This window comes from Pipistrellus kuhlii, unplaced genomic scaffold (genome assembly GCF_014108245.1).
Source record: "Pipistrellus kuhlii isolate mPipKuh1 unplaced genomic scaffold, mPipKuh1.p scaffold_m20_p_6, whole genome shotgun sequence".
NCBI classification, from domain to species: Eukaryota; Metazoa; Chordata; class Mammalia; order Chiroptera; family Vespertilionidae; genus Pipistrellus; species Pipistrellus kuhlii.
Genome location: NW_023425562.1, coordinates 80,406,569 through 80,420,781, shown reverse-complemented (window position 1 = coordinate 80,420,781; position 14,213 = coordinate 80,406,569). Strand labels below are relative to the sequence as shown.

Below are 14,213 nucleotides of genomic sequence, written 5' to 3'. Positions count from 1 at the left end.
TATTACTACCCCTCTATTTTGTAGACCAGAAAACGGAACTCAGAGATGTGAGTAGCTGGCCCAAAGTAGCTGGCCAGAGAGTGTATTTGAATTTGAAGGTTTAGTTACTGATCCCTCCCTCTTAGACTTGGTCCTAAACTGCTCCCCAGGAAAAGTGGGTTTGGAGCAGGTCAGTGAACAGCCTTCTCCTGAGGGCAGCAGGAAGCCTCCTAAAGCTTCTACAGCTCCGAGCTTTAAGCACAACCTCCCATTTCTTTGACTGTCAGTGCTTCTGAAGCCAAGATGTCTTAAAATTGATAAAGTGGTGGTGTCTCTCCCCCAGAGAGATTGCCACCTGCTCTAAAAGAGGAGCTATGGCGGCAAAGATGCCTGGGGTAGGACCGGACATGGAGAAAGCCAGCCAAGAGTCACCGTTAATGAAACTGTTTATTAAAGCACAATGTGTGTACCAGCCGTGCCCGAGTCAAGAACGGTTAGGGATTTTTGCAAAGTGAACACATCTGGGTAGCCAGTGCCTGGGTCAAGAAACTGAACATGACCAGCTCCCAGAATCCCCTCACCCTCTCACGCAAGGGTGACCATTGTCCCGCCTTCCAATGGCATAGATCAGTCTCGCCTGTTTTCAAACTTTATATAAGTTCCTTTGTACAGGAATTCTCTTAAATCACTAATCACTTCCCATGATTCAGAAAGATGACCTCATTTAGAACCAGAAGTCTGCTTGCAACTCTACTAGTGACATTCAGCAGGGGACCCAGAATGTAATTTCAAAACAAATCGTTGGCTTGATCTCAGGTTCTGCTTCCTCTAGCAGAAGTAGGTTCATAGGACAGCAATTTTGAGGGTGTTTTGGTAGTTCGGCTTGGGAGTTAGAAGTGCAGGTTGTTAAAATGTGAATGTGAAATGGACGAGGCTCTTGAAGACTCTTACTTTGAAAGGGAGACAGGGGTCCGACATGAAGGAAACGCAGAACAGTCTCCTCCTTTGCTGCACCTGCACCGCCAAGGCCTAATGAGTTTAGGTTGATGGAACCCAGACCCCAGGAAGGATTATAAATTCTCATTTGATTTGATTTGCTTCTAAAGTACCTTAAACCAGCTGTGCCTGCCCAGCTGACCGAGGCTGCTCTGGCTGCTTTGGGGGAAGGTATGGGCAGACACCCTCCTGTCCTTTTCACCCTCCAGCTGCTCCCAGGGCCCCATGGGTGCTAGCCTCTGTCTCCTTAAATCCTCACAATAGCCCCATTGCCTGGGGCCTATTAATGCCCTCATTTTATTGGGGTGAGGGGCTGAACCTCCCAGAGGTGGGTTACCTAGTCCTGCGTCCCTGGTGGTGATTGGCAGAGCCTGTGTTCAAACCCACGCTGTAGGTCCCCCTGTCCATCTGCCCCATCGTTACTGCTTCTGGAGCTGAGTGAGGCCAAGACGGAGTTTTGTCCTCCTGAGGGAGCCATAGGGTATGTTTCCAAAGTCTCTTCACTAAGGTACTTGAGAGCCTGCCCAGGGCCAGGCAAGAGAGTGTGGTGGATGGTGCAGTGGAGAACACAGCAACAATAGTCACCATCGTTCTAGACCACATGTGTCAAACACAAGGCCCGCGGGCCAAATCCGTCCCGCCAGGCCTTGCAGTGTGGCCCGCACCGCGCTGTCATCACTGCACTCCGCTGCATTTCCATCACAATGACAGTTTATGACTGTTCAGTAAACCATTCGGCCCGCGATTTAGGCTGGATTTTAGATTTTGGCCCCTTCTCTGATTGAGTTCGACACCCCTATTCTAGACTGTCGGTATGCCAGCACTCCAAGGGCCTTCTCGATGCTAGCCTTCTCCAGGTGGGGTCTGGACTGAATTGGAACCGCCGGCAGACAACCCACCAAGGTCAGCATTGTTACCCTCCTCCCGTGTTACAGATGAGAGCAACTCGTTAGCACCACGGGCAGTCGAGTGGGGACCCACACCCCAGCCTGTGTTTGTGCCCTCGCTCAGGTCTTACTCTCTTGGAGTTAAAAACTAGAAGACAGTTAATATACAGGTCAACAGTCCAATCAACAACATAATGAGAGCATTACGTTCTAGGAAGGAAATGAAAGGCGCTATGTCAGCCTGGGGAAGGGGCCACAGTGGCCTGTCCCAGAGCAACGCCCTGCCCTGCGTCCTGAACTTGGCAGGTCTGATGAGTACCCAGCGTGATGTCATTCACTCAGTGGCAGGCTCCTGTGACATGGCCCTGTGACAGCAGGGCGCTTGCGCCTGTGTCACAGTCAGAACCCAGAGCCACGGAGCCGGCAGTGTCTATCCTGGGCCCAGTCTGAATGCGCTTCTCCTTTCTTCTGTGGACTTGCTCTCTCGGAGGAAAAAGCTGCTGGTCGGTGTCTGAGAACATCTTCGAGAGGCTCGTTGGCAATAAGGCTTTTATGTCATCTTTATGTCAGTGCATTTCTTTATGTCAGTGCGTTGATGCTGTAGTGCGGGGCTGAAAGACAGAACTTTCTGTGATGCAGAAAGGGTTCTGAATCTGCTGTCCAGGGCGGGAGCCACTGGCCGCATGCGGCCACTTCACTTTAAATTAATTACGCTGAAATAAGATGTAAGTGTCGAGTTCCCAGCCACACCGGCCACATTTCAAGTGCTCAGTAGACACATGTGGTTAGTGGCTGCCATGGTGGACAGCACAGATGCAGGACTCATATTTAGAAGTATTTGGTTGAACCATATGTAGGTCAAAATGAGTAGGATCTTGGCAACTTTATAGGAGACAGTCTAATAGAAGAGGAAGGGGACTTCAGACCAATTCAACCCATCCCTTTGTTATAGGAGGAAAAACGGAAGGCTGGTGAGCCTGTGGTCCCTCCCAGCCAGCTGAGAGCCCAGATGGGGCCAAACCCAGGGTTTCCGACTCCCTCGCGGTTTGTCTGTGAGCTCAGGGATTCTGGTCTCGGTGTGGCTGACGGTGGCGCAGTCCTATGCCAGGCAGTGTCCCTGGCCTCTGCCCACAGCAGCCAGGAGCACACGAGTGAATCCAGGCATTGTCCCACGTCCCTAGTGGGAGAGGGGAGGAAAAATTGCCCCTGGATGACAATTGCTAGTTTAGCTGAAAATAGTAACTGATTTCGCTCTTTTTCCTCGTTTTCAATTAGCCAGGGATGGGATTGGGACCCAGAGAGGCCCAGGGCAAAAAGCTCTTCCAGCTGAGCAGATGGAGCACCCATGGGTGAAGGGGGGCACCCTGAGTTCGTGTCGGAAACATTGACATACACTCACAGCCCATTTTTCTTTTCAGCTCTGCGAGCGCCTGGGTCTTTTTAGGCAAACAACTGGCTACAGCCCTGGAGATAATTAAACCCATCTTTCCTCCCTCTCCCCACCCCATCGCCCAGACCCTTCGGTCCGCTCAGCTCACAATGATAACATTGTTCGAGCAGCGCTGCACACATGTTGACACTGAAGTGTTTAATCTTGCGGTACAGTAATTCTCGCTGCCCCTCCCCCATCGGCGCAGCCTGCAAAGCCGAGGACAAAAAGCCCGGCTGCCAGAGGTCTTGCCTACGCACCTGCAGCCCCCCGCCTCTGACAAGGACCCGGGGTCTCCGAAGACCCTCTCCCTGGGACTCCAGGTGGTCCTGCCGGCTGCCCAAGCATTTGGTGGAAAGTTCGAGAGCTGAAGCGGCAGTTCAGGGGCCAGGGAGACAAAGCCTCTTGTGTGCCCTCCGCCAGGCAGAGAGAGCCCTGCCCCCTGATTTGGGGGGCTTGGGAGGTATGATGGGGAGGTGGGCTAATGCTACAAAATCTTCAAGCTGTCAGCCTTGCGTAAGGGTGCCTCTGGCGTTGGGCCAGAGCAGCATTTGCAAACCAGAGAGGGGCCTGAGCGGGATGCCGTCTGCAGCCTCTGGGTCCGGTTTCGAAGGAGATTAATGTTGTGACCACAGCCCTGGCCCACGTGGCTCAGTTGGCTGGAGTGCTATCCCATGCATCCAGGGCCGTGGGTTCGATTTCTGGTCAGGGCACATACTCATGTTGGGGCCTCAGTCCTCAGTCGGGGGCAGCGGAGGCAGCGGATCAATGTTTGTTTCTCTCGCTCCCTCTCCCTTCCTCTCTTTCTCAAATCAATAAAAACATATCCTCAGGTGAAGATTAAAAAAAGAGTGTCTATGTTATGTGTGACAAGAGTTTGGTATACTTCAGAGCTATCCTTATTTAATTGTCTTTATAGTTATAGCTACAGGGTCAAGGTGGTTCCCGGTTTGAGGGAGAGTGTGGCCAAGTGCTGAAAACCATTCAGAGAAGCTGTATGGCCATGGGCAAGTGACTTTACCTCTCCGAGTCTCAGTGTTCTCATCTGTAAAATGGACATGATGTATGTGCTACCTCCTAGCAGGGGTGTTATAAAGATTAGAGGAGATCGTGTGTGTGACCTGGGATAAGGCTTCCTGGCCCGTGGGAAGGCTCCCGTCATAGGGGCTGTCCACCTCTCACCCGCTCGGATGGCTGCTGTCAGGAAAACATGAGAGGACAACAAGCATAGGTCAGGGTGTGGAGCCCCCGTGTGCTGTTGGTGGGCAAATAAAACAAAGCAGCCTCCGTGGAAAACAGTATGATAGTTCCTCAAAAAACTGCAAATAGAATGGCCACACAATCTAGCAATTCCCCTCTGGACCTATATCCAAAAGCATTAAAAGTAGGGTTCAAAGAAATATTGCATATCCATGTTCCTAGCAGCACTAGCCACAGTAACCAACAGGTGGAAGCCACCCAAGGGTCCACGGGTCCATGGCTGGCTGGCGGGCTGGACAAAGCGAGGTCCATCCATACGTAAAATAGTGTTCAGCTTGGGAAAGAAATTCTGACAGGCTACAACCTGAGAGAACCTTGAAGACATTATGCTGAGTGAAATAAGTCAGCCACAAAAGAACGAATATTGTGTGATTCCAATTACTCATAGAGACCAAGTAGAATGGGGGTTCCCTGGGGCCGGGGGTGACGGGGAGTGGGGACTTGTGTAATGGGGACAGACTTTCGGTTTTGCCAGATTAAGAGTTCTGGATATTGGTTGCACCACACCGTGAATGTACACAACACTACTCAACTGTACGCTTAAGAATGATTAAGATAGTTGATTTTACATTATGTGGCTGCTACCTGGTTTGGGGGTTAGATAGGTAACTGGGCTTTTTATCAGCTTGTGTCCTATAGCAGGACAGCTGGGGGTCCCCTACACCCATCATGGGGTGCTCCCCAAATACCTGTTGTTGAGTACACAGGGTGCAAGGAGACAGGAAATGTCTTGGCAGCATCTACCATTCTAAACGGGTATGCGAGGCTCCCTTCTCTGGGCTTGGGAGCCGCTGTGCACACGGTGCGTCCGCGTCTGTCGTGGAGACATTTCCCCTGCAAGGAGCTATGTCTGCTCTAGTTTACGGCGGCCTCTGGCCCCTTTCACACCCCTTCATCTTGCCGCCTAAACCTGTGAGTGAGTGAGTGAGTGAGTGCATCATCGAATTTCCCATCCCAAAGCCTCAGGCCGAACATCGCCTCTGAGCAGCCTTGGTGACATCAGCTCCTGTGAATTCCTGCTAGTGAATGAGGAACCTTCTGGATGAATCGCATTCCTGTAGGAAAAGGGAAGGAGTCTGGGTGGGAAGAGTCTGAGTGAAATGGGTAGGGGTCTTCAGCTGTTAAAGATCCTTTAAAACTCGTGTCTAGCTTCTGGCTGTGCTGTGGTTCCCAGAGCTCCGTCCTCACGGAAGGGGTTTTAGGGATTTTAGCGAGGGGACTGGCAATACTGTGAGAACAGAGAACGCTCCTTGTCTGGTCTGAGCCACGGACACCAGGCTCCGAGCAAGGAGCGAGCGCTAACGCTGTTCTTACCTGGAAAGCCAGCCTGTGCGCAGAAAGCATTTGGTGCCATCTCATAGCCTCGCGGCATCTCTGGGGCAGACCACATGTCGGGAGGTTAACCAGTCCTTTTCTGAAAACCACACAGCTTTGGAAGGAGCTGCTGGACCATGAAGCTGGTTATTTAACCATTTATTGACTCACCCTCGCCCCGGCCAGAAGAGCAGCTCTGTGCTGCCCGGTCCCCTTCTCCTCAGGCCTCCCGTCCACGAGTGGCCGACCTCACTCTGCTGGTGTGTTTTCTGCCCCGAGGCCCCAGGAGGGCTACTGCCTGAGGCCTGTGAGCTGCCGATGACCAATCCAGTGGCTGGCCTCCTGGCCCTGTATGTCTGAATCTGGCCGCCATCTGGTCATCTTACTTCACCTGTCCGCAGTCCTGCTCCTTCCCCGGGCCAAGTTCTTCCGGTGGCGTGTTCTCCACCTCCCCTGAAGCCCTCGAGGTCAGGCCATGGCTGTGCTCGCCTTTCTCATTATGCATTTTTTCCCATAAAACTTGACCATAAGCCCAGTTCCATGGTCCCAAACTTGAACTTTCTTGCCAGGGTTCAGATCTCTCTCTTGTCAGGTGTTCAGTTTATTACTTGGGTTGCTCACAGGTCACTCAAGTCTAACCTTCTGCAACTACCCGTGTTTTCTTTCCTCCTACCTCCCCTGAGAGTGTTCCTGCAGTATTTACACCCATTGGTGGCGTTACTCCTACTAGGCACTCCAGCTAGCAGGGTGCGTCCTTCTCTAGTCCTCGCCCTGATTCAAACGCTTGCATCTGACCAGTGTTGACTTCTGTCCATTTTCTGTCTAGCTTCATTTTCTGTCCATTTCATGTCTCAGTAGTCCGGAGCAGGGATGAAAAGTATGCCATTTTCTGGGGCAGCCAGGATTAGTAGTGGCTACCCGAGTGCCAGGTAGAAGCAGAGAGTGATGTGATTGTTTAGTGATGCCTCTCTTGGGTGCAGGAAGGGAGAGAAGATATGCATGTTGGACATGCATCATCACTAGACCAGACCCTCCTCGGAGCTCCCTATATCTGTTCTCACCTCTGTTCTCACAGTACTGCCAGTCCTCCCTCTAAAGTAGTTTTGATCAAGGCTCCATCCAGCACAACAATGAGCCAAAGCACTCATGACTGAGGGGGTCAATGATTGACTCCTTTTGAGTGGCATCCAAGAACCTCCTCAATGAGGAACTAACTTGCCTGTTTCTTGTTACTTCCAGCAGACTTTTTACCACTCAACATGCTCTGCCTCTCAGGCCTTCCAGCATGCTGTTCCCTCTGTCTGCCATGCCCTTCTTGTTCTCTGGGGTTGGCCAACCTCAATTCTTCCTTAACTTCCTGACCATTCTTCCATCCCACACTTTCTTGTGGAGAATTCCCACCTCTCTCTTACCTAGACAAAGGCACCAGGGTATACTAAAGCAAACGAGAGTGAGCAGTCTCTTCAGGATGATGTCTCACGTGGCCCCATAGCCTGTTACTCCCGCATTCTTGCCGTGGAGACAGCGAGATGCACATACTAAAGCTGAGCACTCGGCCCTCTGACCCAGCAATCTGCTTCTTGGTGTCCACCCAGTAGAAATGTGTTTACTTCACAGCACAACTGGTAGTATCCCAAACTTGAAACTACCCAAATGCCTGTCACAAAATACATGAGGCCTTTTTGCACAATGGGATCTTACACAGCCGTGGAAATGAACGAGCTACCACCCCAAGCAGCCACATGGGGCGATGGGGGCCGCAGGTGAATGGAGGCAGCAGGTGCAGAAGGGGAAGTGCCAAGCAGGCAGTGAGTGAGCCTGGGCGTTGGATGTTAGGGTGGCTGTCACCTCTGGGGTGGAGGGACTGGGGTTTGGGAGGGGTCTTGTGGGGATGCCCTTGCTGCTGGTGATGAAATGCTGTTCCCGTTCTGGGTGTGCTTACATCCAGAAAGTTCATTGAACGCCATGACCACTTCTGATTTGTGTGCTTCCCTGGATGCATATTATAAATATAATCGCTTACTTATAGACCAGACGGGAGTTATGCCAACAATGATGTATTCAGTCCAATAGACTTACGGAGCCTTGCTGACTGTCAGGCTGTGCTGGACATGGGGGGTCTGGATAGAGATAGCCATTGTCCCTGTTCTTAAGGGTTTAGGGGTCAACGGGTACTTGGAAGTTATCCCAATCTACATACAGCAGCTTTCGTGGCAAACGGTCACTTGGAAAGAACCACTGCCTTCCATTTCCTGGTGTGAGAATAATGGTTCATGCTTGCTTGACTCAGAGCTGTCTTGGTTGCAAAGGCAGCGACCCAACTCCAGCTTAAAGGGGACTTGTTTGAAGGATGCCCACATAACTCACAGGTTGGAGAACTGGGGAGCAGGCTGGACTCGCATGTGGGACAGAGGTCATCCCTGAATGTCAGGGTCCTGAGAGCCGACACCCGGTGCATGGCTTCCTGTCCCACCTGCCCCGATGCTTTGTTGAGATCCTGCTATGCAGAATCTCCCCTCCCATGGCCAGCTTCAGGGTTATGGTTTCAGGCTTTTGTGAAAGGACTCTAGGATCAGCTTTGGGGACAGTCATGAGGCTGGTTGCTGTCAGGGTGGTGTTTTCTGGAATCTCTTTGGACTCACCGTTTGGTCTCAGGGATTTGAGCCCTTTTGATCTTTTCAGGATGAAAGTCTTTGAGAAAGCCTGGGAGCTCTCCTGGCCCGCGGGGGGCTGGAATGTAAAGGGCAGCGGGAAAGCTGGGTTTCCTGGCTCTGCATTTTGTTAGAGAGCCCAGTGATACACATACGTTTCTTCATGGGCAGGGCGGCATATGCCAGGCGCTGATGCTAAATACAAGTATTGGGTAATCACCTGTGGCTTCAGAAGCTGGTGTAAAGATGCGTTTTCTCCCAGCTGAACCTCAGTGGTGCCCATTAAATTGTTGATCCCAGGAAGAACTGGTGTGGAGTGATGCTATGGAGGGGTTCCCGCAGAAGGCCGAAGCCTCGGGAAGACGTATTTGGGTTGGACGTTGGATTATTCGCTGCTCTTTTTAAAAAAATGACCATTCTTCTTTTGATAAATCACAACATTATCTCAGAACATACGTTCTGGGTTTCAGGAAGAACAGAACGGCAGTGTGGCTCATGCCTCTCGTTGTTTTAAAATAATCAAAGAAGGAAATTCATCCGGAAAGCCAAACCAAAAAACTTGCACAAAGTTTCCTTGGACACTTTATTCCTTCACCATTTTTTAAAAAGAGACTTTATAACCTTATTATCTCAACTGTCTGATATCTTCAGTGTCCTAACAGTTAAGATGCATTTAATCTTCTTTGTTAGAAAAGTTACATACACACCTGCTTCAGTGAACTTCATATTTGTGATTAATTATGTATCGATGTTTTCTTTCTTCGCTGGGTGTGTGGCTTTAGTGATTGTACCCGTATCAGTGCCATGCTTATTAAACATGTCTGTATTGTTTGCTCTGCTGCATTTCTCCCAGATAAAGTTATCTTGGCTGAACTATGTAAATACCCGCACACGCACTATGTCTTCTGCCCTGGCATTCTCCGCGCTCAGTTCAGGAGGCTCCGTAACAGCGGCCAGGCCGGCACATGCTGCCGGGCTCTGTTGTCAGTGCCGGTCCCATGGCCTCCCAACAGCGGTGTGAGAAAGGGCCATTATTATGACCTGGAGGAAGGGGGCACGCACAGAGGGTGATAAGCTGGCATCGCCGTGCAGCTGGTAAGTGGCATAGCTGAGATGGGAACTCAGGCCACTTGGCCCCAGAGAATGTAAAGGTCAAGAGTGTGGATTTTGGAGTTCAGCCACTCACCTAACTTGTGACCCTGGGCAAATTGCTTTACTTCCTGAGCCTCAGTTTCCTGTAAAATGGGGATCCATCCCGCCTCATGGGGTCCATCAGACTGGCACAAGCTCCTCTGAGTGAGACCATCACAGAGCAGGTCTCATAAACATGCTTTCTCTGTTCACTTCTCAGTTCTTCAGCCATCGTTATTGTAAACGGACCAGGGCTCCCAACCCCCGTCTCTGCTCGGTTGGTCTCTGCCAGCTGATGGGAGCTGTTCGGGGCAAGGCCTACCCCGGCACGGGGAGCAGGGAGACTGGGGTGTGTTAGAGTTGGACTGTGCCCGGCATCGTGCTGGGTCCTCTGCTGAATGCCGCCGCACCGCACCGCACCGCGGACCTTCCTGGCCTGTGGGGCTTTGGACCTTGCTGGCCTTCAGAGATTGGGCTCTGCTGGGGGAGGCACTGGAAGCGGAGGCTTTATCTGTGCCGTCTGTCAGCGTGGGGGCGGGACTGGCCTGTGGAATGCTGTCCTGATATTCCACAGCACACATTAACCCCCGGAATCTCCCGGAATCGGGAATGTCTGAGGGCGTGTTTCCAGGAGTGGCCCGAGCGGAGGGGTGGTGGCACCTGAGCGGCCACAGAGCAGGGAGCCGCGGGAAGGCAGGTTCAGGAGGCAGGAAGGGCCAGGGTCGCGTGCTGCTCACAGAGGTCCGGCAAGAGGATGGCCGTGGTGCCCCTCCCGCTTAGTTAAGGGATGGTCTTTCACTTCAGACGGGTCACCGTGGGGTGCGTTCCCTGGGAGCTCCTTCACAGGGCCCAGGCAGGGGGCTGTGTGCATGCACCTGACTGCTCACTGGGGCACAGGATTTGCTCCAGGGGGTGTTGCCTCACCGCCCCTTCCCAGCCCCTGTAGAAAAGCTGAGGAGGCCACCGTGTCCCCAGCCTCTGCCCGTTACTTCCCAGCCAGGCTGCTCTCCTCCGGGCACTGAGCAACGCCCAGGCATGGCACTCTGGGAGAACATCGTGGCAGCGTCACTTCCTGTGTGCCATCCAGACTCGCTCCTGGCAGCGCTGCTCTCAGATCCTGGGTTGCAGATCCCCGGGCGTCGTGAACTAGAAGGGACATGGCCAGAGCCCAGTCAGGCTGTGGGCTGCTCACAGCAGTGAGGGTGCGTGAGCGTCCACAGTGCTGAGGACGAGTCACACGGTAACCAGGGCGGGGAGGAGCCAGGCCCAGGAGCAGGTGCCGTGTTACCCCTGCTAGAAGGTTCAACCACCAGCACAGCTCACCTGTGGCTGGAGGGGGGAGGGGCGCTGGCCACATCAGCTTCCTTGGGTGGGTTCGCTTTGGGGCCCGCCAACTGCACACATCTGGTCGGCGTACAGACTGTGCTGCAATCGATGAAAAGGTTCTGACACACCCGCAGAGCTGCTCCCTGCCCAGCTGTCAGCACTGCATGGAGATGTGTGGCCAGGGCCGGTGAGGGTGCACCTGGTTCTGACTCTGGACTGGCAACTCAACACCCCGTGGGCGTCAGGTGCATCTCCTCCGCACGGGCAGGGAAGGGGTGTGTGGGCAGGGAAGGGGTGTGTGAGCGTGAGGGTGAGAGCATTGGCCCGGGGCATTTCCACAGTCACAGAGTGGAGGCCGCTTGCCCTGCCCCCCAATCTCCACGCCCTGGTTCCCTCTTGAGGCTCCCAAAGCTTCCTGGAAGCTGCCACAAAGACCCCTCCCTCTCCTCCGCCTTCATAGATCGGAGTCTCCATGGCCATGTCTTTTTTTGTCCTGATTTCAGAGAGGAAGGGAGAGGGAGAGAGATGGAAACTTCAATGATGAGAGAGAATTATTGATTGGCTGTCTTCTGCACATCCCCCACAGGGGATTGAGCCCACACCCCAGGCATATGCCCTGACTGGGAATTGAACCGTGACCTCCCGGTTCCTAGCTCCATGCTCAGCCACTGAGCCAGGGAGAAGAGAGGTGCTCCTGTGGGTGTGAAGTGGGGTGTGTGAGGACAGCTGCCCTCGGTTCTGGCCAGCTCTTCCATGGAGCCCCAGGTTCCAGAAGCTGCGGTGCAGACCCGGGGTCACTCTGCCTGGCCGGAATCCCTGCCCCAAGGTATTACCTGCCCCCTCAGCCCAGGAGAGAGCAGTGCCCCTGCCCTCACCCAGTGTCCTCTCAATGGAGACCTGGGCTGCTGGTGCCGTGCGCCTCCTTCATCAAGCAGCCCCTCCTTCGCTGCAGCAGCCCTAGCCCGCCGGGAGCTCTCGGCCCACTGGGCTGCAGCTGGCCATGCTTCTCCTCTCCTCTGGCCAGGCTGTCCCCACCGCTACGGGAAGTGCAGCGGATCTGTCCCAGGAGATGGCAGATGCTGCACACCCTCCGGAGCCTGGCTTGCCCGGCCACTCTGCATCTTCCCGAGCTTGTTCCTCGCAGCTCCTTCCCTTTCCTCTTGGTCCAAAGGATGCAGGGCCCGCAGGAACTGCAGGTGCACCCCAGGACCAGGCCTCGGTCTAGGTGTTTATCCCGGCGAAGGGGGCATGCTCCCCTGGTCTGGTCTCACTCCGTGTCCAGGAGAAGCACTGAGGTCCTTCACTTTCTTTTGTCCTGAAGTCATTTCCACAGCCCCCGGCCATGCTATCTCCTAGAAGTCTAAGTCTGCGGTTGTAAAGCTGGCTGCTATGAAAAAACACCTGGGTGCTTTACAAGTACCGAGTTCGGAACCCCTTCTCCAGTGACCCTGCAGCTGGGTCAGAGAGGAGAGAGGGCAGCAGCTGCTGGACCCCTTGCACCATCTCCCCGCCCCACTGTGGAAGCTGAGATGGCAATTGGCCAACGGCACAGACGGGGTCCCGGAGGGCCTGTTAGGAAACGCTTACCAGCCTAGCCGTGGGCTTTTTCAAAGCTCCTGCCGCGATTCTCACCTGCAGCCGGCGGGGCACCGGGGCGGAGGGACCCAGAGAGGCAGGGGAGGTCCATGTTGACTAATCACCGCTCACAGTCGTCTAGCTCAGTAGTCTGCAAACTCATTAGCCCACAGAGCCAAGTATCAGCAGTACAACGATTGAAATTTCTTTTTGAGAGCCAAATTTTTTAAACTTAGACTTCTTCTAACGCCACTTCTTCAAAATAGACTCCCAGGCCGTGGTATTTTGTGAAAGAGCTACACTCCAGGGGCCAAAGAGCCGCATGTGGCTCGAGAGCCACAGTTTGCGGACCACAGGTCTAGCCCTACCAGAGCTTAAGCTACTCAGGTGAATTAGAAAACTTACCTCTGAACACAACAAAAGAGAGAGGATTATTCTCCCCGTTTCTTAGATGGAGAAGCTAAAGGCACAGGGAACTTGGTCCAGTCCATTCAGCTAGTTAGTCGCTGAGCCTGGATTCAAACCCTGACCTGCTCTCCGGGACCGGAGCCTTCCCCGGCTGCCAGGACAGCTGTACTCACTGCCCACCTCTTCCCAGCAGGTGGATGCAGAGTCACTGCCCCGGCTTCCCCAGGGGACCCGTTAGCCTGTAGCAGTCAAGGGGCTGAGCCAGGCGTCTTCAAACTACGGCCCGCGGGCCACATGCGGCCCGCAGAGGAGTCTGATCCGGCCCGCCAGGTTTTTTGGGCAGTGAGCGCAGCCGAGGTGTTACAGTAGGAATTAGTAGTTCCTATAGTCCGGCCCTCCAGCTCTCTGAGGGACCGTGATCTGGCCCCCACTTTAAAAAGTTTGAGGACCCCTGGCTGAGCCGTTACCCCCGGGGGTCGCTAGCCACGGGCACGCCTGCATCTAGCCTAGGCCAGATGCTTGGCCTCTGAGCCAGGAGCATGCAACCCGTTACTAACGAGTGTGTTTTTCCCTTCCCAGTGGAACATGACAAAGAGTTTTTCCACCCGCGCTACCACCACCGAGAGTTCCGGTTTGATCTCTCCAAGATCCCGGAAGGGGAAGCCGTGACTGCAGCTGAGTTCCGGATCTACAAGGACTACATCCGGGAGCGCTTCGACAACCAGACGTTCCGGATCAGCGTGTACCAGGTGCTGCAGGAGCACTTGGGCAGGTGGGTGCCGTGCTGACGCCTGGGAGGAACGTGGTGCAGCCAGAGGGTGGGGTCCGGCCACGCAGGGTCAGTCCTGGCTGCTTCCACCACGTGCAGGCCCTGGACTGGATATCTTTTTTTTTTTTTAAATATATTTTTAAATTTATTTTTCTTTCTTTTTTTTTTTTTTTTTTTTTTTTTTTTTTTACAGAGATGAAGGGAGAGGGATAGAGAGTTAGAAACATCGATCAGCTGCCTCTTGCACACCCCCTATTGGGAATGTGCCCGCAACCAAGGTACATGTCCTTGACCGGAATCGAACCTGGGACCCTTCAGTCCACAGGCCGACGCTCTATCCACTGAGCCAAACTGGTCAGGGCTGGATATCTTTTTTAAAGAGGGTGTATGTCATTTTGTTTTCATGTCACTGTTTCTTGAAACTATCACCATCTAAGAATCCTGTTAGGAATAGGGGATGGCCAGTGAGCCTGAGGTTGTGTGACCTC

The 14,213-nt window shown here is 53.4% G+C and overlaps 1 protein-coding gene across 1 annotated transcript in view; it reads left to right on the top strand.

Moving 5' to 3' along the window:
- The window catches only part of BMP7 (bone morphogenetic protein 7), a 75,989-nt gene that overhangs the window by 18,830 nt on the left and 42,946 nt on the right, over nt 1-14,213 (top strand). The window contains exon 2 of the mRNA XM_036418748.2: nt 13,536-13,728. Coding sequence (XP_036274641.1) covers nt 13,536-13,728 — 193 coding nt within the window. The remainder of the gene's footprint in view (nt 1-13,535; nt 13,729-14,213) is intronic.